At 41.1% G+C, this 23605-nt stretch overlaps 1 protein-coding gene across 1 annotated transcript in view; it reads right to left on the reverse strand.

Annotated features, from left to right (window-relative positions):
• Window positions 1-11372: 11372 nt before the first annotated feature.
• The window catches only part of adamts6 (ADAM metallopeptidase with thrombospondin type 1 motif, 6), a 64776-nt gene continuing 52543 nt past the window's right edge, over window positions 11373-23605 (reverse strand). Inside the window, exons 22-25 of the mRNA XM_055052428.1 lie at window positions 20793-20997; window positions 20529-20705; window positions 17038-17194; window positions 11373-14781 (exon numbers count right to left, since the gene is read on the reverse strand). Coding sequence (XP_054908403.1) covers window positions 14672-14781; window positions 17038-17194; window positions 20529-20705; window positions 20793-20997 — 649 coding nt within the window. The 3' untranslated portion in view covers window positions 11373-14671. The remainder of the gene's footprint in view (window positions 14782-17037; window positions 17195-20528; window positions 20706-20792; window positions 20998-23605) is intronic.

Consider the following 23605-nt stretch of genomic DNA (forward strand, 5'->3'; position numbering starts at 1 on the left):
CCCAGTTACTTTTATGCAGCCAATGTCATCTTTAGGGCTAAAAATATATTGTTTTAATCATTTTAATGCATTATACATTTTATCACAAGTACGTCTTTGGGGAAATTTAACGCTTTTGTTTTTTTGTTTTTTTTTCTGAGAAGTTGTTTTGTTGTGTATATGGTCTCATCCTTTACTCCATTCAACTTCAAATAATTTCCACTTATTTGATTGAAGATGCGCAAGAAAGCTTTGACTGCTTTTTTTTTTATTTTATTTTTTTACAAAGACGTCGCCTGACACATAAATCGGTAATTGATGGTTGAAGAGAAGGACAGGACGGCGTGGACATGGTGACGCCACTCACAGCTCAGAAACCGATCTTCACTTTGTCACTTTAAAGGAGCCGAGATCATTATGATATTCTACAGCTGTCTCGCACTAGATGAGCTCTCATTACAGGCAGCAAGTCTGGAGTGTCACGGGTTCCTCTGTCTTTGTTTGCTTCCTGTGAGCTCAGAATGACCTTTGGCCTTTTTATCAGCCAGAGTCACACAGATCAGGCCTAATTCCCTACGGCGCGGATTCACTCTGGGAATACACGTCATGAGATTCCAATTCGGAAACAACGTTCCGCCAAACCCGTCGGCGTCGAAGGCGATAGCAACGTAGAGAAACATTGAGATGGTATTATCAAAACCTGAGAGTCACATTAGCCGACAGAATCCTCGGTATAACGGTTCAATCGAACCGTATTGTGTCCAACAATGGACACAAAATAATAAATCCAGTTCACTAATTTTGAAACCAGGCATTAATCAATTCCTTACTACAATCTACCTGCAATGCATGTGGCTAGTGTCAGTCTGACTGAATGAAAATTATAACCTATTTATGTCACGTTAACTTTTATGACTTTTATGAACTTTTATGAAAAGTTACCGGGTTTTCTGGTAGAAATTTCGCTCCAACTCCTCCCCTAGTTATTCATATTTTCTTTGCACGAACTGTTGAATAAACATTCATGTTGTTTCCGATGTCTGCTGGACTTCGGTTGCTTGTCAGCTGTTCGGGATTTCCTCCGTTTCCCCTCAGAAAGCAGGAGGAGAATCCGCGCTTTCTGATTGGCTCCCGGTCACATTCAACAGGCTGCGTTAAGCTCCCAGTCTGGGCAAATCCTTGTTAATGGAGCCTGAGAATCTATTTTATTTTTGTTTTTGGTTGTTTTATTTATTTTGTGTATCAGTCCCAGTGTTAAGTGTTCTTTTGAAAGTAAAGTGTTTCTATCCTTAGCAGGAAATCGCATGTATTATTATGTAATTTCCATTAAATCAGTGTAAAAAGGTCTTCAAACAATATTATTGTTTATCATAATAACTTTTTGAGACAAATAATTGCCCAGCAAAATCTGTTATCGTGACAGGCCTAACCTTTATTGGCTAGTTAGCACCTACAACCACCAGCAATTAGCACAAGTTGCAACCACAAGTCGCTCAGCTCAGCTGCGATGGAGACTGTGGCGCCGTCTGTTAGCGTCCATTTCCTACATATGTACGTTTGGCAAACCGTTCCTGACCCGTCCACCTGAGACTGTTGGATAAGTTTACTTGAGTTCAACCAAAGAAACAGTGACGACGTTGAGAAATTTAAGAAAAAGACTCCGTCGATTAACACTGAAGCGTTTTATGCATCATGGCTGCTCGGTCTCAGACGTCCAAGGACAGAGCAGTCGCTGCGTTTGTCTCTGCTGTCAGCTCTTTGTCTGAGCCTCAGTTCTGAGGACAGCTTTCAGGACTTTCCAAGCTCGCATTAACGCAGCAGACATGTGCTTGTGACTACAGTAAAACACTGAGTTAGTGTTCTTTCTGCTCGTTCTGGCTCTGCAGGAAGCCAGCAGCTCCTTGGTCGTCAATTGAGGGGAAAAACGAAAATAACGAATGGAAATGAATTCAAACAGCTAAAATGTGTAGACGGTTTAAGGTCAAATTCAATTTGGCTTGATCAAATCAAGGCGTTTGGAAAAGAAAAGCAGGTCATAAGATCAGTTTCGGTCCAAATTTAGTACCAATAAAACCAGCTCATCCCAGTCATATAGTTATTAGGTACAGAAAGTCCAAATCAGGCCAAATTGACACACTTTACAGTCGAGTTGAGCTAATTATTTGACTTGGAAACATTAACCCTTTAAACAGTCACATCTCATGACCAGAGGTTTTATATGTTGTGCAGTCACAGTTCATGCGGCAACATAATGAAAGATAACAGAAAGGTTGTGGAAGTGCAGGATGCTGTCCAGGACAAGCAGATCCAGGACTCATTACCCTTTTACATGCTTCACTTGGATAAATGTCCTCATGTCTTTGCTTAAGTTTCACAGCCACTTTATAAGATTTATTATATTTATTTATTTATTTATTTTTCTCCCCCCTCCTCTGCATAACTCAAAATCTACCGAAAAAGATTTTGAGTTCTTGTGCTTCACCGAGCTAAAATTAGGACACGGTCTAGTTTGAGTACAGGGAAGTGTGGTGAATCATGTTCCTCCGAAAGCTTCCAGGATGCTTTCCAACACCGTCTGCCACGGTACTTGGTCAGAACAGGACAAGAATCGATGCCTCGTCTTTCAAAAAGCAGTTCAAGACCACCGCTGTGGCTAAAACCAAGGCTACCACCCCCCCTCCTCCGTCAACAAGAATCCCCCCCTCCACCCCCACAAAAAAAAGCATCACAAATATTTCACCCCAGACTTGGGGTTGGATTATTTAGCATTGAGTTACACGAGTTCCAGCAAACATCTTATTCCAATTGTAGGAAATACAGGCCAGGAATTCACCGTAAGTATGAAGCATGAAAGATATTTCAAGAGACCCACAATCACATAGCTTGTAATATTATGGTTTGGCAAGCTTGAAAGCCAAACAGCCAGAGTATATGCCGTATTAATAGGAGTATTTTAGATATTAGCTTTTGTCGGACGCAGCGGTTGACGGTTAAATCTGAAGATGTAAGTTTTGTGTTTCCAGCCACCGTGACTGTGAGGGATGTTGGTGTCAGTTTGTTGGCCAGTCCAACTCAAATGGACGAACCGCGGCTGGACGGAGTGCAGAATGTGGCACAGACGTTTGTGGTCCACCCAGTAATGCGTCCTGAAGATTTAAACGTCGCTGTGACCTTTCTTCAAAAAACCAGTTTCAACCAATTACTTTGTTTTCTACTTGAATGACGCCAAACTTTTCGCAGCAAGATTGACGATGATGATTTCAAATTCTCTTATTAGAAATCAAGGATTGCATCATTTTCATTAAGGCCACTTAATTCTGACCTATCAATTATTTAGACAAAAAAAAAAACCCTATTTTAATAAATGAGGGAGCATTTATAACATGTGTACAGTATCTGCATTTCCATGATGTCGGAAACATTTGTGGCTTCCACAAAATTAGCCCTGCAGCTTTCACTACATAGTCTGTTCATGTTCACCACTGATCTAAATTTAGCACAGATACAACGCAAATATTGCATCACGCTGACAACGTCCCTTGATCTCAAGCTAGTATGTTGCCTGCAAAAATGAAGATCCACTCACCTCTGCATGCTGGCTGCATGAAGCTGAATGTAGCAGTGGCGGCTTCATCTTTCTTTAATAATTCAACTGATGATTATCTGAGGAACTCAAAGGACTTTTGATTGCCCAGAAATCTACCCTGAGGCAATCAGTTGATCCTACATAAAAGAAATTAAACATCAAAGGATGGCAAAAGCAAAGTACCCAATTCAAAGCTTAGACCCATAGAATAAATGTTTTTCAACATTTCAGCATGATGGGTAATAAGAACAAACACTACAGACATTTTGGCAAATAAAATGGAAAAAAAGGGGAAAATAGAAAACAGAAAAGAAGGATAGAAAAAAGGATAACGAGAATATTTAAAAAAACAAAGTCTGCCTCTTCACCTGTGAAAAGAGAGAAAACAACAAAGAAACCACAGTTACAAAGATAGGCACACGTCAATAACAGTTACTGGAAAGCACACAGTCCTAATGGACACAAGATGTATTTAATGGCAGCCAGAGCAGAAGATAGGATTTATCTATGTGTGTATGTAAGGAGCCTGAACAACGTAGGTAGTATTCATTGGAAAAATGGGTCTTCCAATGTCAGAAAGGACACACAAGACTGGACGCCATACACCAACACACTCGATACTCCAAGGTCCAGGTACCAACCTGGTACCAACACCCCATTCTGTGTCAGAGGCCCGGGTGTCCAGATGGTGAACCCAGATGGCAAACAGAGAACGGGGCTCTGGAAAGACTCCAAGCTTTTCTCTGCCAGCTCAAATGAGGTGCTAATGCTTTTTGCTACAGGATGGTTTAAAGAGGCAAAGTCTTTAAGATGTTACTTTACAGCATTGTTTTTGTTTTAAGGACAGGAACAATGTGCAGATTCATAAAGCAGCTCAAAAGTCCAAAGCAACTTTGGGAAAAAACCTAAAACTATTGATTGAACTCACTTTACATGATTAAATACATATTACAAACTATAAAGGAATTAGGGTTGAGCAGATATCTTTGTGGAAGACTCTAATCAATACTTGGCTGAAATATGAAGGCTGGAATCAGCACTAAATAAAGAGTTATTTAGGAGCCAAGAGTTGGTGAAGTGAGCCAGAGAAGCTGCTGCCGCCTCACACTCTGCGACTCCTTATCTCTGAACTATGCAGATTCACCGTTACAAAGGCAAAACGGATCTAAGCAGTGTTGAAGTGTGGGCTTGATGTTGCTCAGAAAATAAAGCAAATATAAAAGTAAACTCCCAGACACAGCACACCTCTAGTGATGTTAGAGTCACGAGTATTTAGTGACAGACCAGGACAATGTTTTTCTTCATACTCTCATCTGGATTTACAATGAAAAACCAGGAATATTCTTTTTGGGCCGAGCAGCAAAAGTGCTGCAAAGGTCTATTGTCATCCAAATGTGGATTATTACTAACAAAAATAAATTTACTATTCATGACATAACCAAAAATTCACCAGCTTTCTGCTCTTTTCTCATGTGTCAGTCGTGTGTGAAATGTACATGTTCTAAGGGTTTTGGAAAAGTCGCACAATGAACTTCTCAACAGCACAACTTTCAAATGACTTCCTCTGCATGGAGGTTGGTTCACTTGTACCACTCCCCTCTACTCTTGTAGCACTTGGGCTCCAGAAAAGGCTCTGGAACCTAAGCGCTACACCAAACAGGAAGTCAGCCATCTTGGATTGACCATCTGATTTTTACCTAATTTTTTGGCGTTTACATCCTCCATATTTGGTCGAACTCCTCCCACAGATTTTGATTGATCAGTTTCATACTTAGTCATTTTGCTCATAACGCATGACAGAATAAAAGTTATCAATGCCGCTTGCAGCTTTATTTATTTTATTCTTATTATTTTTTTATAAAAAGACTTACCTTTTCGGTCAGGTAGTTGTACCAGTTTTCATTTGCCAAACGCCAACATGGTCACTCTATGTGACCATGTTGGCTGTATGCTTAGCATCGTCTACTCAGAAGTCTCATTTGTCCCCAAACGTTTGATTCTTCCTGCTTTATGTCTTGAGATGTTGCCTCCACATTTCCGCATAATGCACAAGTTCCACAACACCACCATAACGTCTTATTGGGATCAGTGTTAGCATGATAAACCAGCTAGTTTCCTGTCCTTTTGGACTCAAAATGTAACCATGGCAATGGTGGCCAAAGTTGTGTTTTCTCCCACATATGATGTTTCCCATGTCCAACCGATTTCTCGTTATATGGGACGCTCCTTACATCCTGTTTTTTATGAGTCAGGCTTTAAAGTTTTATGTTGACTGCTTCTTTATATAGTTTTGTCTGTCCCATCTGAAAGTCAGATGGACAAAAGAACATGGACTTTGAAAGACTTGGATCCAATTAAAGATTTTGTCTTTTAATTAAATGAATTGCCCTGAGGCAGATCGTTCCATCTTTTACAGCCTCCGTTTTGCCACAGTGAGAAGGTGGAACGATAACACTTAGTAGAACTTACAGAACTCATAAAAAAAATTTAAAAAAAGATGACTCAGTGTATTTTTTTTTTTTTTTTTTTACGGACGGTTACAGGTCACTGAAAGTGATTGATCTCAGAGAACACTCGCCTCCCGGTAGCTGCCAAGAAAATGCCAACTGGACGATCACAGCTTGATCGGATTTTATGAAGAGATTCACCTTTTTTCCTTTCTTCTGGGAAGGACATGTGAGCAATTTAATACAACCAGAGAAGACAGCCGTCCTGTCGTCGTCCGTCCCCTTTAGCTTGTTGTCATTTATTAGCCGAAGGCGAACCGGGCAGGGGAGGATAAATCCTGACATAATTCATTGGTGATGCACTTCATAATGTTCTTACTGTTATAAAGGACCATTTACCCAAGCGAGGCAGCACACACGTACACACACACACACACACACGTACACACACACACACCTCTTCACAACAAAGAGAAATGCCCTCGACTTTATTCCAGTGGCCTAAGTGATTGGCTATTGATTCTTCATGCACGTAATCCACTTACCTGTCCTCTCCCTGAGCTGACAGGAAGGGCTGGACGGGGACAGCGGACCAAGAAGGGAAAACTCCTTGAAGGTGACTTTCCCTCCAGCCAAATTATGATCCATGCAAATCCAGAAGATTTAAACCTTCAATAAACTTGTAGCACACACCTCACACGCGCGCGCATGCAAGTATTGAAGGAACACAAAGTCGTACAGTTCAAGCTCACCCAGATTGAATACAGACCATCTGTGAACAGATGTTTCTGAGCAGCCTGGTAAAAACAGGGTCTGGACTCTCCGCTGTTGAGAAGGATTGCTTCCTGGAGGCGTGGACTCTGTTCAAAGTTTTAACAGAGTTAAACAAAGACAAACGTTACCGAATCGCTAACATTTGTCTGTGAGGTATGTCATTTCTATTTCGGTGTCATGAAGCTAACCAGAAAATTGTCTGTGCTGTAAAAAGCCGTATTGTGTTGAATAGAGAGAAGCGCCGAGACGAACAAGATGGCTGCTGGTGTCATTTCAGTGTTTAGGCCAACCCCGGACTGAACGGCTTGATTCACTTTCTCCGCTGCTATTGATAAAACTACAGGCAGACGACAATTCTGAGAAAAAAAAATCCACAGAAAACCAACGTCGTCGTTCACAACTTCTTCTGTTTGCTGATTGGTAGGAATTCTACTGAAGGAATCAAAGTCAAAGGGAGAAAACTAAGATGGATCAGTTTAGGGAGATGAGAATACAGAGGAACTGTGTAACCAGACAAATGTTTAGGGGTTGCTACAGATTCTCAATTGGTTTTAGGTTTGGACTTTGACTGGGCCATTTAATTTTGTAAATTTTCTTTTCTTTGGGTGGATGTTCAAGATCGCATGTTGGAAAGAAAGAAAAAAAAAGTTCCGTTTTCAGATTGGGTGATGTTTCCCAGATTATTCCGGCTGTGTGTGTGTGTGTGTGTGTGTGTGTGTGTGTGTGTGTGTCTGTGGTGTGTGTGTGTGTGTGTGTGTGTGTGTGTGTGTGTGTGCGTGTGTGTGTGTGTGAAGCTTCTCTTCGCACATCCTCCTGGTTCATTCAGTGTTGAAGCTGTTTTCTTTCTTTCTTTCTTTTTTTCTTGATTGCAAACAGCTCATTCTGAGCTCTCAGCTGTGGGAAAGAGCAGTGAGGATTAACACGACAGAGGTCTGTTGATAGCAGGTGCTGGAGCCGTGACCTTCCCATCCCAGGCCAACATTCCTGCCTGTCATACCTCCCAAACCCCCCCAAACCCTTCCTCTTCATCCCCCACCTTGGGTCTGTGAATGCTCCATCTCCAGCCACACCATCTTGGTCTGTTTGTTCTGCAGCGCCAGGTTCGGATGGGAGAGTGTTTGTACCGCTCCAGTCACTCAGCGCGTGGACCGTGTCCTTCTCCGCGTCACCCGAGGTCATGCTTATCGTCAAACTACCAACGGATCATGTTAAACTGCTGAGTGGCTCCGTATAGATTCAGATGTCCAAATCTTTGTCTGTGTTCTGGTGATGTGGGAAAAAAAAAATGACCAGTTTCGGAATGACAGCATTTCCACTGCGTTGAGAAACGAAATGAAAATTTACATGTGAAAACATTTTTGCGTTCACGAGACAAGTCATTAATTCGGTTGCAAACAGGCTGATTCATGGGTGAGTTTCATTTCTTTTTTTTTTTACATGATCAGAATACAAAGATTTGTGCACATTTGTAATAAAAAAAAATCAGCTAGTGTTCACGGTTTGGATGGGAGCCTAAAGCGCTTCAAAAGGACACAAACTCTCTCTGAAGGACTTCAGACCTGCTGCTATCTCCGTATCTGCGCGGCTTCGCTCTGCGGCTTCGCTCTGCGGCTCAGCTGCTGAGGTATTTCATGGCCGATAAGCAAAACGCAGTGGCTTCTCTTAATCTCCTTGGTTTCCATTTGAAGTGCAGAATCGCAGAGGAGAGGAGAAATCTGCTCCCCGTCCTCTCCACACCTCTTATCATAAACAGGCTGTGAACACCATGTCTCCACCAGCAGTCACTGGGACATTTGTCCAATTGGAGACACACTTTGTGCCAGTCGAGGAGACGAATGGGGGGGGAAAAGACAAATTGTTTTGGAAAACTACTTCAACTCTCGCTGATTCTGAGGGGGTTCGGGGAGGCTAAGTGTACCAGGGGTTGCTAATCAAATGCAGTTGATCATTAGCAGCTGTGTGACCAGCTCAGGTTCTGGCGGTTTGCTGGTCTGAAGAGTCCAGATGTGTGTGTGTTTACACAATGCCAAGAAGGAAGACATCAGCAATTACTCTGAAAAGAAACTGTGATCCATTACTCTCAGAAGGAGTTGTAAGTCCATTTCCAAACTATTTCAAGGGTCACTCCCTTTGACTTGGACCCGATTATTTAAAGCGGCAGTATTATGTATTTTCAAGGCACATGGTGCCATTTTACAGTACCATCAAGAAGCTGTGTTATCTTCTGTTGCTATAAAACTGCTTTGTCAAATATAAATTCAAAGAAATTTGACTTTGTAATGCAACGCTTTGAAATTGGGCCTCTGTCTCTTTAAATACACCTGCTCTTTCCGAAACTCCGCCTTCAGGAAGTCACAACGTGGCTCTTCCATTAACGTTTCTACCTGCATTTCACCGAGAAGTGGCTCCTATGAGCATATGTGCAGTTCCAACACGTTTGCTAATTGCGGTTCGCTAGTCTGAAGGGGCTGAATGAGGCACCAGCTCAGACGCTTGGAAACTTCGGCTCTGAGGAGGAGCTGTGTTTTCAAAGGCGGAGCTTGGTCCAACCAGGCGTTTTGGGTCAGCTGAACGGTTGCCATGGGAGATTAGAAGATTTCTCAAACATGTATGAACAAATGAAGGCAACATTCCAGGTGTGTTTTGGATGAGGAAATAACATTGTAACATAATTTAAATCTCTAAAAGGTCTGTTTTTCATAATCCTGCCCCTTTAAAGTTTGTGTTTTATGAGTTCAGCGGTAGGGCAACGTTCAAGTAAATCATTAAATCTCTGAAATAATGTCATATTCATGTCATAAATGAGTGTATGATGACTTCTGACCAGCCCAAGATGTCTCTCTGTCTCTTTGCGTTTCCCTGAGCTCTGCAGGTTAGAGCTAATGTAATCCCAGAACCCCACAGAAGCTGGCCCTATTCTCAAGCGGTTCTGCTAAGCCAAAACAGGCCACCATTCTCTGTCTGTAATCGGACACCGCGGATTAGACGGAGACGGCGGCATTTCCCAGCCGACTGGGCTTAGTGGCTGTTTATTTGGACTTAATTACCAAGGAGAGTGGAAACCCTACAGCTTCCGAAGACGGAGCCCTTTCAGTCTCGGGCGAAGCAGGAACAATGGCTGAGACGGTTCAGGGAAGGCATCTGACGCTTCTCCCGGTGGTCCACCTTTGTTCTGTGGAGCCTTAGAAGTTGATGAGACCGAAATATTGGATTAAGAAAGGTAAGAATTATGGGTGATTCCCCCTGTTTGAACGCCATACCCCGAGTCGGCGTGTAAACGGATCTCTTCAGCTTTGGTAACACGTTTGTTGACATCATGCCAGCAGTTGTTCTCTCGCTGTGGGTGCTTTCCAAGAGCTGAATGAATGAACAAGAGTTTATCACCCTCTAAAACCAACTGTTCTTATCTGATCTGCAAATGTTTGAACGTGCCTGATGGTACAAGGCCTGTGAAAAGTATTCATCTCCCCTTCGATGTCTCACACTTTCATAAATCAAGTTGTCGATTTCAGTTGGATTTTTGGACTGAAAACTTCTGTTACCAGTGAAATGAAAATGACAAGAGATAAAGTACATGATAAAGTACTTCATGGACATGTTCAGCATGTAGATTAGCCTACGGGCTAGCATCATTCCTCCCCTTCAGGTCAATATTTAGTTCACAGCACTCAACAAAACTAAATGTGTCAAGTCAACTTTTTTTAAGCTATACATCATATTATATTATTCCCCAATCAAAAACATACTTGGAGTCTTGCTTTGATTTTTTCCATGCATGTTTGAGAAATCCTTTAATTTCCATGACAACTATTCAGCTGTGCAAAACACCTGGGTAGATCTAGCTCCGCCTTCAAGAATGAAGCTCCTCCTCTGAGCAAGTTTCCAAGCGTCCACCTCACAGAGCAGCCCTCGCCCACTGAGCTCCTTCAGACTAGCCAGCAGCAATTAGCAAACACCTTATAGGAGCTACTTCTCAGTGGAAATACTGGTAAAAATGTTAAAGGGTTAATAGAGGAGCAATGTTGTGATAACTTTCTGAAGGAGTTTCAGAAACAATTTCAAGCTGTTAAAATAAATGTAACTAAAATAGCACTGTGTGGATGGAAAACACATTACAGCCCCTATAAGTCAATAATTCCTTAATATTGATGAAAAAGTACTTGTTCCATTGACAGATAGTTTCATTTATAGTATCACAATGTTTCACGTGGACTAAGCTTAACACTACATTTCATGTTGTTGAAGTGGCGCTTCTTGAAGAAAATCTATAAGCTGCAGCAAAACACTTTGACTAGGCCTGGCGATTTACCGTCTTAACGACTTATCTCTCGGACAAACATTCATATGAGGGTCCAACTACATTTATTATTTATCTGGAAGCAATTTCTTTGACGAGCCAAATATTAAGTAACTTTTGCGCACATTTTTAGTGTAAACGCAGCTAATTACACACTATTTTGTAATAAGTTATTGCATAAAACTCGTATATGAAGCTTGTGGCTGTAATGTGGCAAAATGTGAAACAAATCAAGGGGTGTAAATACTTTTGCAAGGCACCGCAAATAATGAAAATCTACTAACAAATGCCCCTCTGTAAAAGCTCTTTATTGTTTCTACCCTTAAAAAACATGGTGAAGAGCTGCATCACTGCACTTTTTTCACTATGCTTAATTTCAGTTTGCATGCAGTGAAATAAATGTACATGTGAGACACAGCAATAAATTAGCACATTATTAACATCCGAAAAGAAGAAGAAGAAAAAAAAAGAAGCAGTAACAGTTTACCAACAATTAATACTGAATATAAAATAAATGCAATTTAATCACATGACGCTGACCATTTCCCTCGCGATTTCAGGTACAGACACGAGCAACGTGACATTCAGACATCCAGGTTCACAGCAATGAGTACCAGCTGGACTGAGTTCAACTCTCCGGTCTGTGATGGCTGCTTGTCCCCACAGCTGGGTCAGTCCCTGCAGAAAAATGCTTCTGCGGCTAATAAAAAAAAAAACAAAACAAAAAATATTTGAAATCGGTCACATGGAAGGTGGCTACCAAAAAATATATATTTAAAAAACAACAACAAAAGAAGTAGCAGCAGCAAAATCAGAATATCGTCGTCAACAGCCTCAGAGACGTATTCATGCTCTTCCTGTGTGGGCGCTCAGATTTGACCCCCCTGTCCCCCCCGTACCGCCACAGAGGTGTTTCCCTTTCTGTTACATCTGGGCAAGCGTCCGTTTTGATCAATTGGACGAACAGCGTTACCCTATTTGAACAGCTAAAGTTCCCAGTGTGAGGTATAAACAAGTAAAAAGAAAACAGAAAAAAAAAATCAGATCAAATCAAAACACGACCAGCATTTACCAGCAGAGATATCAACAAGTATATCAACTTGTCTTATTTGGCTCAAACTTGAACTTTTAAGCACACCGGAGAGGGCTTTGAATGGAAGCACCTGTTGATAGCACCAGAAGCCCGGGAAGGCTAGGAGGAGGAAAAAGCTAAAAAATAAAATGAAATAAAAAAAATAAAAAACACCAGAAAAAACAGAATAAAATAGAAATGATGAGGAAAAGAGGGATCCACTTAAAGCAATAGTTCAACATTTTTTTAAGCCAAGTTCTGTTACATCTCACTGTATTGGGAGGCTAATCCTAGCAGCTAAGCTAAGAGGGGCCGACACAATGATGTTTGAGCAAAAATCACCAGTGTGAATATTCTAGCCTTTTATCTTATGGTTACTTTTTTTTATATTTCAACAGAACCTTATTGAAAAATGGCTCATCAGTATGAGATCTTTTTAACTTTAATATTCAGTCTTAAAAGAGATTAAAATTAGGCTGAGCCAATCACACCTCCAAATCTCACTGTGGAAACTGGGACGTAATTTGGAGTGGTGTAAAGCAGCTGCAATGGGTTCTGATCTTTGTCTATTTGTTATATTGCCTAAAGATCATGAATGCAGCATCAAGACACCAGGAGGCTCAGATTCCACAACACCAAAAGACAAGCCCTGGTAAGTGACTGGATGCTGAAGACTGAAATGGAAATCTAATCAACTTTTTTATTGTACCAACAATTATCCAATTTACCAAGGACTTCACCTGCTTTTCAGACTTTTGAAAGGTTTCTTGTTATTTCTGCATTTGCACAGCAAATTATCTGGAGTGGCTGCATCTTATCTGAATCTTTCGGTACCAAGTTTAGGGAACTTTCAAGCAGAATGGGAACCTTCTGTGATTGAGGTGCATAGTGACTGGTCAAAGGGGATTCACTACCCACTGAATGGTCCTAATACGTTAAGGATTCAGGAATGAATTGAGTTTACAAAGATTACTTTTTTTGAAGTGCAAAAAAAAGTAAACTCAGAAAAAGTTGAACCAATGCTCCTCAACAGGGACCTCCCCAGTTCCAATAACCTCCAAAGTCCTTATGGTGTTCAGTGATGTTGGGAAGAATTTGCAAAATGTGAGGACCACTGCCATTCACTCAACTTCTTATGCTCCTATTCCTACTCTTTCAAAACCACTAAGAACGTTCCAAATCACAATTTCAATGGCCCTTGAGTAGTTCCCAGAACCGTATGGTCCCATACCGACCAAAACAAACGTAACAGTAGGAACTCTTGACGATGCCACATTCAATTGAGCATCGGTGATACATCTGACATCCTCTTTGTTCAGTGAGATCAATAGGTGTTGATGTCCACAACTGAAAGATGCAACAATGCTGGCATTTAATTTTCAAAGCGAAACCTTATCTAGATCTGCCTTTTTCTCTCTTCTTCTTTTTTTTAATGACTCAATTGGTCACAGTATTGCCCAATTTCTTCCCAGCTTTTACTGAGAGACTGTGCCACTTTCTAGCGTAAGAGAACAATATCCATACCGTTACTCAAATGAACAAGGTGCTTCAAACGCTTCCTCAAAATGAATCCTTCACTCGTGAGCTGTGCTCTGATTGAATAGAAGTTGAGAAAAGGCTTCTTGTTGGCAACGTTTCATGTGGTCCAGGCAACATCAGACAGTCTATCTGGGGTTAATGTGAAATTCTGCGAGAAGTAACGGATGCTTCTATAACCATGTGTTAGCTTCTGGTTTTAGATTAATATCATTTATAATACACAAATCCGTACAGTATACACAATTCTAACATGGATTACAGTATAATTCCATTCCAGCACACAACGTTATTGATTATAAACTCAATCACATTACATTCCCTTCCGTGGCAGTAGGCTACTGTTTGACAGAGATGTCCGAGGACGCTCTGTTTGGAGTTGTACAATAAATATACAGTACACACGGGTTCTCGACTATGTCTGAACTGTAAATTGGAGCATTTACATGGAAAAAGTGCACCAAAGCCAAACGTCAACCCAGCACCTTCTCAAAGGCAGGAATCCAACGGAGCGGCTCCCCTCTTTCTGGTGTTCGTCTCGTGGTACATGGTGTGAGGAGCGATGTGTCCAGCCCTTTGGATTTACACCACAACAAAACACGCAGGAAGGCTCACGATGATATCATCGATTATTATTATAATAAAAATAATATCATCCAACGGTTGATCTTCTAAATTCCACTTCACAGAAGCGAAAAACACAAAAAGCAAAAATGAAAAGGAAGAGTTTCTTTCAGCGTTATGGGCTGAGCAGTGGTGTGGTTTCCACCAGGAAGGAGGGCAGAACGAAGGGCTCCGACAAACATGGAAGGCCTTTTCTTGTTTTTGGTCGGGCGGCAGCTCTGGTCTCTTCTTCCAACATTCGAGAACTGAGCAGTTTTATCAGCCCTCCTACTTTTTTTCAGCGCTCTATCCCTCCATCTTCTTTGCCTTTGCAACCATGTCGTTCTTTATCACTACTCGTTGCTTTTGCGCCAGCGTCAGTGCCCCTGGCAGGTCTTGCAGCACATCTGTCTGAAATAGCCTCGGCTGCAAAACTTGAACTTCAGCACCAGCGGGCAGTAAGCAACTTTGTTTACATCTTTGCATTCTGTGGAGAAAAAAAAAAAAAGGAACAATGTTTGGTTATTGAGTGGGAACAGCTTTCATCAGCATGTAAGCCTTTTAAATAGTTGACCAGCATGTGTTCTTCATTCGTGTGTTTTTGATTTTCAGATACAGCTGACATGATTCAGACAAGGATGTGAAATATCGCTACATAGAAAGTTGTTCAAGCTTAAACTGTGTCACTATGAGCTTGTTGGAGTTGCAAGTACATCCTCAGAAGCTTGTTCAAGCTAACTAGCTAGCGCTTCGGACGTACACAAGAGAACCAAACACGGTAACAGTGTTCTGTAAAATGGTGCTGTTAACACAGAGTTGTATCCCTCTGAACTGAACATTTTCATTTTCAGTTAAATTAAAATGCTACAGTCATCTCAAAACAGGTCTGAGTAGCTTGCGAGCTTAAACCACCGGGATGACGTCCAACTACCTCAAAAGAGTCAATAATAACGGCTAGTGAAGTTATTATTGATAATGACTTCATGGAACTTCTCTTCAAAGGATATGAAGTAACCCTTTACTGCAAAACTGGCCAATAAATACTTGGAAAATCTTCGGTTTCCACATCAGCTGGTTATTAAAACATTACTCCACATGTTGGATTTAGGCTGCCACTTTGTTGTTTTCTGTCTTATCCAGAGGTTAGCAAGGAAACAGACTGGTGACCGAGGCTACATGAGATGCAGTTTGACCAGCCGATTAGAAACTCAAAAACATGACCTTTTTACCAAGCAAATGCAGCACACCTGCAATATCACGCTAACAATACTCTTTGCTCTGGAAATTGGTTCGGCAAGAAGAGGACTCAGACAAAGCTACTTTTGTTTCGGGAAGGTTTTTTGAATGAAGTCAGATGAAGAACAAAGCATCTTTAGGCTACGACAGGAAGCCTAGCTAAACTTCAACACGTGATAATTTGTTATATTTGCTCTTTGGGTTTATTTGTGCCCATCATTTTTTTAGGCAAGAAGAGAAGATGTTTGTTATTCATCTACACCGCCCTTGGGAATGTTTTTGTCCAATCAGCAGAATTGCCCAACTCTGCAATTGGAAATTTACAACGAGACATCCATTTGGCTAACCATGCTAACTGTGCTACGTGGTAGTAAAGCTCTTTTGTGTTTCATTTCAAACAGTTATGCTCTCTTACATGCAGGAACATCACATCTGCTCCAAACATACACAATCACTGATCAGGAAAGGTAATCTTCTTTTGTAACCATTACTAGCTAAAACTGTAACTCAAGATGGGCTAATTTCAGCATCAGCTGCTCAAAATCTTATGAAGACAGAGATTTGCTATAAATTTCTCATTAGTGCATCTCTACTTTTTAACTTATGTTGAAATTTGACTCTAAGGTCACTAACGACCATAAAGTGTTATTCCACAAAAGCTGCAGGAACAATTAAATCAATATAATTAACCTGTGAAACAGACCAAAATATATATATTTGATACATGTTTTATCTATATTTTTTAGCCTGATAGTTGCAGGTGTACTTCGAGAATGTTCTTCTATTGATCATAGATTAGTGAAATAACCAGGTCCAACACTTAAATTCCAGCTAGTTTATGTGGAGCAAAGGCCTCAACAGAACAAAACTCTGCAGCTACACTTGGATACAGAAACTAGGACTGAGACAGATCCTGGCCTCGCTCACTAACTGGGCTGACTGCCATTTCTGGGTTACACACATACACACACACACGCCTACACACACACACACACACTTCAAACTCCTACTGGATGCCAGACAGACAGTGCTCTAAATGCCTTATCATGATCAGAGTGTCTTCCCTTATTAGGCTTTGGCCCCTGCCTCCTCAGAGCCAAATCAAACGAGACGTTGCCTCACTGCTCTCCGTAAAGGAACAATTAGCCTACAGCTAATCCCATTAGCCAGCCTGTAAAAGCTGCTCACGTTTTCCATTCGGCCTAATCGAAAGCCCCCTCTGTACGCATCCGAATAGCCATCCATCATGTGTAAGTGTATATGGAGGCTCAAGCTGTTTCGCTTTGACCACGAGCCAACATCACTGGAAAGATTAATGTAGCTGGCAAAGTGTAGAGGTGTGTGTCATCCAGGAGTGTTTGGGTCACAGCAGAACTGTGAAGATGAAGACAGAGATGGTTTATAACCCTTTCTGCTCGGTGTTTGGGCAGAGAGCCGTTTGGTGACCGAAAGCTTTTATTCTTCTTCTGTGCGCCCGTTGCCGGACTTTCTCGTCTGACGGCCTTACCGTCGCTGTTGGAGTTTGGGATGGCATCGCACTTGCTCTCACACTGCTGCATGGTGGCGGGCCGGAGGGGATCTGGACACTCATTGGACATCTGTCCGGTGTAGGACAGGCAGGTCACCGTCCTCATCTGCTGACCCATGCCGCACTGAGCTGAACACTGAAACAGAGTCACCGCAGAGTATCATCAACGATGATGGTAAAAAGTTCCAGGACTTTTGACACAATGCGTAGGGTTACAGGCCATCATCCAGTGGTGAACTGTAACAGAGTACATTTGCTTACGTGCATTTTCCAAAAGTAAGTACTACAGTACTTGAACTTGAGTAAACCTTTGACTGATCAACTCTTACTTATAGTGGAGTGAGATTTGACCATGAGCATCAATACTTTTACTCAAGTGCTAGAGTTGAGTACTTTGTTCACCACTGCTCTCAACATAGGTGTTTCAAGTAAGAATTATTTAATTTAACTTTTCATTTGTATGACTGACCAATCAGTCAATCAAAGAATTTCTATTATTTTGAAAGTGAAAACTGGGCGCATACGTTTGAATTCTTTCCAAGCCACACAAGGTAAAACTATTACATTCAGGTCTAAATATACACATAAACCTCAGATAGTATTTGATTAAAATCCCCTTTACAAGTTGAAAATGACTATGTAGAAGCAGTAGTGATAGTTTGTGGTCTCAATTTAAGCGATGAAAGACGTAACAAAAAGAAAAGACGTTTGATGAATGACGGTGGGAGCAGGCGCTCTATTTGCTGCACTATGATCTGGAGACGAGTTTTATTTTTTCGTAGTGAACATTTTTAACTGAATAAACCTAACCACATATAATAAACAAATATAAAAATGACCTTTACACATAGTAATAAACATTTCTACATATCACCGCCGATGTTCACAGGACTCTCAGTTGCGCCATGTTTGGGATTCCCCTCCGTTCTTACATCACCGCGCTTTCTGATTGGCTACCTGTCACATTCAACAGGTCGCGTTCTGCTCCCGGTCAGGTAAAACCCCACAGGCTGCGACAATCAGGTCAAGACAGTGTGTGATGTGTTACCACACCACACACTGCAGGACATTGTAAGATTGTCACAAAGGGAAAATCAGGGCAAAAAAAGAAAAAATGCTTTAGCCAGAACACCAACATGGAGAAACATTGTTTGACGGTTCCTCCCCAGGGCCACAGCAAAACTGCCAAGTCTTGACTGGTCCGCGGTAATAAAAAGGTTGGGGACCACTGAGCTAAAGGATGGCAGGTTGCAGAAACGGTTCAAACTTGGTTCCCAGTCCAACAAGAACTGTTAAACATCCATCCAGCAAAACAAAAGTGTCCACATGTGAAGAGAGATTCCTCTTGCTAATGGACAATCACGTCTCTATGGTTTTTTTGTAACCTTTGTTTCAAAGTTACATGTTGTAAGATCTTTCCACCCTGGAAAGAATCTCTTGTATTGAAAAAAGCAACACACAAGTATCTAATAAATATTATTAATCGGGACGGATTCCCAGAAGAATGAAATGTTTTATTAAAACGAGCAAACTCTGACGGCATGCGGGTCAAGCTGACTCTGACGCAGTTCTTCTGGAGGTTACTAATGAATGTTTTGGTGGGATGTGACCCAAAGTGTTTTCTTTCTTTTTTTTTGTTTTTTGGACTAACCTTTGTCAATGTGCCAGTTGTAATAAAAAACTGATGTTTGGCCCATTTAAGTTCTCAAAAGAAACAGAGAAACAAACAAAGGCTCATAAAACACAAAGACAGGAGGTGCCAGGTCACCTTTGACTTTACTGTAGTAAACAACATTTTCCTACAATGAAGCAGCCGAGGTTGAACAACACACCTGTGGCCGAAAAGTATCACCGCTGTTGTTTTCTGACTCTACGCATTTGCACTTTATTTAGATGGCATGATTGAAAAAAAGTTATTTTTTTTCTCTTTGGATATTAAGGCGTCCTCGAAAAATGTCAACATTCTGAGATCAAAGTCAGAATCAATATTAAAAATGTTAATTGGATGAAATTCAGACTTTTTCTTCAGAAATCTGATTTGAAACTAAAAACCTGATGTTTTTTTCCTCAAAATTAAAGTCAGAAATCATTTTAAAAAATGTAAATGGAAAAAAATCTCAGATTTAAAGAATTCTGAGGGAAAAAAAAGTGATTTATTATTATGTTTTTTTTTTTTCTTCTTGCTGTTGCCCTAATCATCCTCTTAACATCAGGGTGTGATGTCATCGAATGTTTTTATATGATTTGGGTGTTTTGCCAAACTTACTTTAATAAAAATAATGCTGAATATATGGATGGATGTGTATTTTACCTGTACTTTGTTTTATTCAGCAAAAATAAAGACAATTTTTTTCCTCAATTAAAAAAAAACCCAGCAGAATGAAAATAAAAATGAACAATTTGTGAGCACAAAAACTGAAGCAGAAAAGTTTTGCAAAGCAGTCTTGGCTGCGGTGGTGCAGCGTGAGCCAACATCCTTCTTCCTGTCACCTTCAAAGATTTCATCTCCCTGTGCCAGATCAGCGACCTCGCATGTCATCCCTTCCCAATTAGAGCGTCTTTATTATGGCCGGCCCTGACAGACGGCGTGCGTCAGTGGTGCGACGTATATGGGATTTGAACTCCTGACCTTTTGCCCTCAGACTTTCATCCTCTCTTTTCTACCCACGCAAGGATAAAAGCTGCTGCCTCTGATGCAACAAACCCATGACATCATGACAAGGCGAACACGTCGTTTAAAAATACCACTTTCACTTTAAATTACAGATAAATCCTGCAAAAATATTGTGCCATACTTTTTTTTTTTTTTGCACATACAGCTATGTGTGACGCACAACTTTTTGGCCTCTTCTCACCAGTGTGAATCAGCTGTGCTGTAAAGTGTTCAGCATTTTATTTTATTTTTTTCAGGACGCACTCAGTCATGTCAGGGTGAGCTGAAGAATGCTACTCCTCTGTGTCGCTCCGTCCAAACCAGGTTCCTGGAAGTGACAGAGAGTCCTGCTCCAAGGCAGAGATAAACTTCAAACAGCCAGGAGGAAATTACTGCCAAAAATCACACACAGGCCTGCTGGAACGCTTAGACCGCTGAGCGCATACGCACGCACACACATACGTGTCACAGCAGCTCACTCTGCAAACTTCAGGTGTAATTTATACAAAAACTACCATGTTGCTCGAACATATGAAACAGCATGCTATGTTTTAGAGGTTTGACCCTAAGTTACATATTTATGCTTTTTCTCACACACGACAAACCTTTATATATTGTAACACACAATTTCAGTAAAAGCTTTGTGTTTTTCTGTCGCAGGATGTCGACTATTTTGAAAGAATTTTCCTCTGAACACTTTCTAAAAAGATGTTGTGAAAAGCAGCCAAAGTTTTTACAACCAGCCCAAAACCAGTTGTTTTTTTTTCTCCAAAAGACGCCCTATTGGGTCAATCTAGCAACCTCGCTCCAGTCGTACCTGTCCCCAGTCCCCGGGGATCCAGCGAGGAGGAGGGCAGCGTCCAGAACTGCAGCGCATTCGGACCGGAGGCTTGTTGTGGCTCGGGCAGGTGGTGGGCGGGAAGGTTTTGGTCAGGTCGCTGCTCTTGCACAATGCGATGCGGTGCTTGAAGCCGGGGCCACACTTTGGCGTGCACTGAGGCGCAAGAATAAAACGTCATATAAAAATCCCAAGGTCCCAAAGGCGCAGTTAACTTCAACAAACTAGAAAATGTCGTCTTACCTCTGACCATTCCAGAGTTACCCACTTCGGCGGGCAGGACTGGTTGTTGCAGGACTCTCTTTCAATGGGTCGATGAGTCAGGCAGGAGGCGTCTTCCAGCGTCTCCTCCTCAGTGGGGCCAATCTTCCTGATACACAAGACGGTCCTGGTCCTGGTCCCACCATCACACGTCTTTCCGCACTCTGACCAGTCGCCGATGAACCACCTGACCGAGAAAAGAAAGAAGGTTACTGGGACAGGAAAATTACAACAACAGCAACAAAAACTTATATAATACCTATCAAAAGTTTTTACTTTTTGGGCAATCGGCTTTTTCTGTGAAAACTATAATTCGTGGAACAAGCTACCTGCTAGTAGCTCCAGAAGTTACTTCAACTCTAGTCCAAAAAAAAATCTAACTTAGGCCACTTAGTGCTGTATTCACCAAGTCATAAAACATAGTAGAATCAAACAGATAAAATTTGAAACAACAGAGTGACCCGATGAGCTAAAGGAAACATCCGCCTGCTTGATTTTAAGATGTAAAACTTCCTCAGCTTTGATCAGCGTCTCTTTTTTGTTGTCATTTAAAACAAGAGTTTTCAACAGAGCCAGTGACTAACTTTTAATTGTATGTCATCCACATAGACATCGGGAAAAATATCAGTAAAAAAAAAAAGAGAAAGATGCCAGCTAATAAAAGAAAAAGAAAACCATGTTTATGGTCTTGTCTCTGTATGGGGAGAGAACGGCAGAGGAGAACCTTTCTCTCCTGATACAGGATGACCTCTTGTCCGGTCAGAAAGAAATGGAAGTATGATGCATGAAGAAGACATTTTGTGTCATTTTCATTTATCTTTATTGTGCCCTGACTTTGTGGCCAGGTAAACCCGACTTGCCTTGCACCTGTTCTCAAAAGTTTAAGATTAATTTATCAGGGTAACATCAGTCATTTAAAAAGTGTGTAACTTTATCTGTTTAAATTGTGCTTTTTTTTTTTGTTTTTTTTTTTAGAAAAGGGACATAATAAGGTTGGCAAGTGTAGCAAGTTTTATCAAGTATAAGCCACATACGCCTAGAATCTCAACAACTAGCTAACTCCTGAAAGTAAAAACTTACTATAAAACTTACCAAGAAAAAAATGTTCAACACTAATTAGGACCTTGTTGGCTGTACGTAACCACATCGACATGAATGATGTCAGTAAGCCGATCGTGGCTACTTGGCAGCCAGCAAAAGATGAGCGTATTTTAGTGTCCGGTGCGTCATATCGCAGACCAGAAAGCTGCTTTTGGCCTGGAGAAAATATGACATTCCTGTTCAAGTCTGTCTACACACTAAAAAAATTATCATAAAACAACAGCCCTCCAAACATTTTCAGCCAATGAGATATTACATCATGTGCTGGAATGTATACAGAATTAACAACTTGGTCAAACATCTGTGTCAGCTTTCATTAGCAGAGCCCATAAAACCTGGCGATTCTAAAACAGTGATGTTTATGGTCTTTAGCAGGCCTTTCCTGACTCGGTGAGGGGTTGTTTGCCTTCCTTAGCAGAAACAAATGTCATGTGTGCGCCATAACTCAGCACAGAAATGCAACGCCGCCGCTTTAATCAAAATAGATGCGACGCGGCACGTCCGACTCCGGCGAACACAACTGCGGATAATGAACGTCTGCACTCATCCTCCACTTCAGTAGTTACATCGTCCAAGCCTCTAGCCTTCAGAGCTGCCTTCCTTCTTTGTATTACAGATTGGACAAGGTGTCAGAAACATTTCTCAGACAATTTTGGTCCATATCAACATGATGACATCACATAGTTGCAAGAGATTTGTTGGCCGCGCATTCCTGATGCAAATCTTCCACTTAGCCGCATCCTGGAGGCGCTCTGTTCGGTTGAGATCTGGTAAATGCGAAGGCAACTGGGGTCTAGTGAACTCATTGACATTCTCAAATAAAACACTACAACAGAGACAAAATTCACTCGCAAACTGACCAGGGCTGTCAAACGATTACACATTTTTGTCTGATTAATTGCAGGGTAGCTGTGAATTAACTGTGATTAATTAATTGTGAAAAAAAAAAGTTTTTATTAGGGGTGTCAATTGATGAAAACAAAATGTAGCAGGCAGAACATGGGATAATTCCTCATGCCTTTGATGCTTCATCGTTGCTCATATTTTTTATTTGTTCAAAGCAGTTTAGTGTGGCTTCAGTCGTGAACATCTGCACGTTGTTTTGTCTACAACAGTAACATCATTTTGACGTTCTTCCTGTGCTCTGGGGCAGACAGGAGAGAGCGGAGCTCTCGTCAGAAATTGCTTTTGTAAGAAACGGAGACGGAAATTTTTTACAACGCAGCACAGGTTACATCCAAAATGTACACGACCCTGCGTGTTGAGTGTATGTAACTTTTTTTTTTTACATGTTAAAAAAATGCAAATTAATGTAAGAACTTTTTTTTTAATGAAAGAAGTTTATAATTGCATCAATATAATAAAATAAACAAAAAAAAAAAAGGTAAAAAGACTAAATAGCAGGTTTCATGTGTCATTATTGTTGTGACAGAGGTTGGGTAGATTTAACCAAATGTTGGCTCTCAACCTGTGACCAGGTTTTGGATTAGAGAAACGTGGACGACGAAACGAGCTGATCAGACTTCACTGAACATTTCCTACTGATAAAATAGTAAACAGTAAGAAATTACAACAGTCCTGTATAATAATATGAATATCCATAAGTTTTGACAATGACTTTGTTGACTGACAACAGCTCCACTGGAGTACAGAGTCTCAACACCAATAAGCACAGACATTTCCCACACTAAGAC

Source organism: Poeciliopsis prolifica, unplaced genomic scaffold (genome assembly GCF_027474105.1).
Source record: "Poeciliopsis prolifica strain line A6 unplaced genomic scaffold, Auburn_PproV2 SCAFFOLD035, whole genome shotgun sequence".
NCBI classification, from domain to species: domain Eukaryota; kingdom Metazoa; phylum Chordata; class Actinopteri; order Cyprinodontiformes; family Poeciliidae; genus Poeciliopsis; species Poeciliopsis prolifica.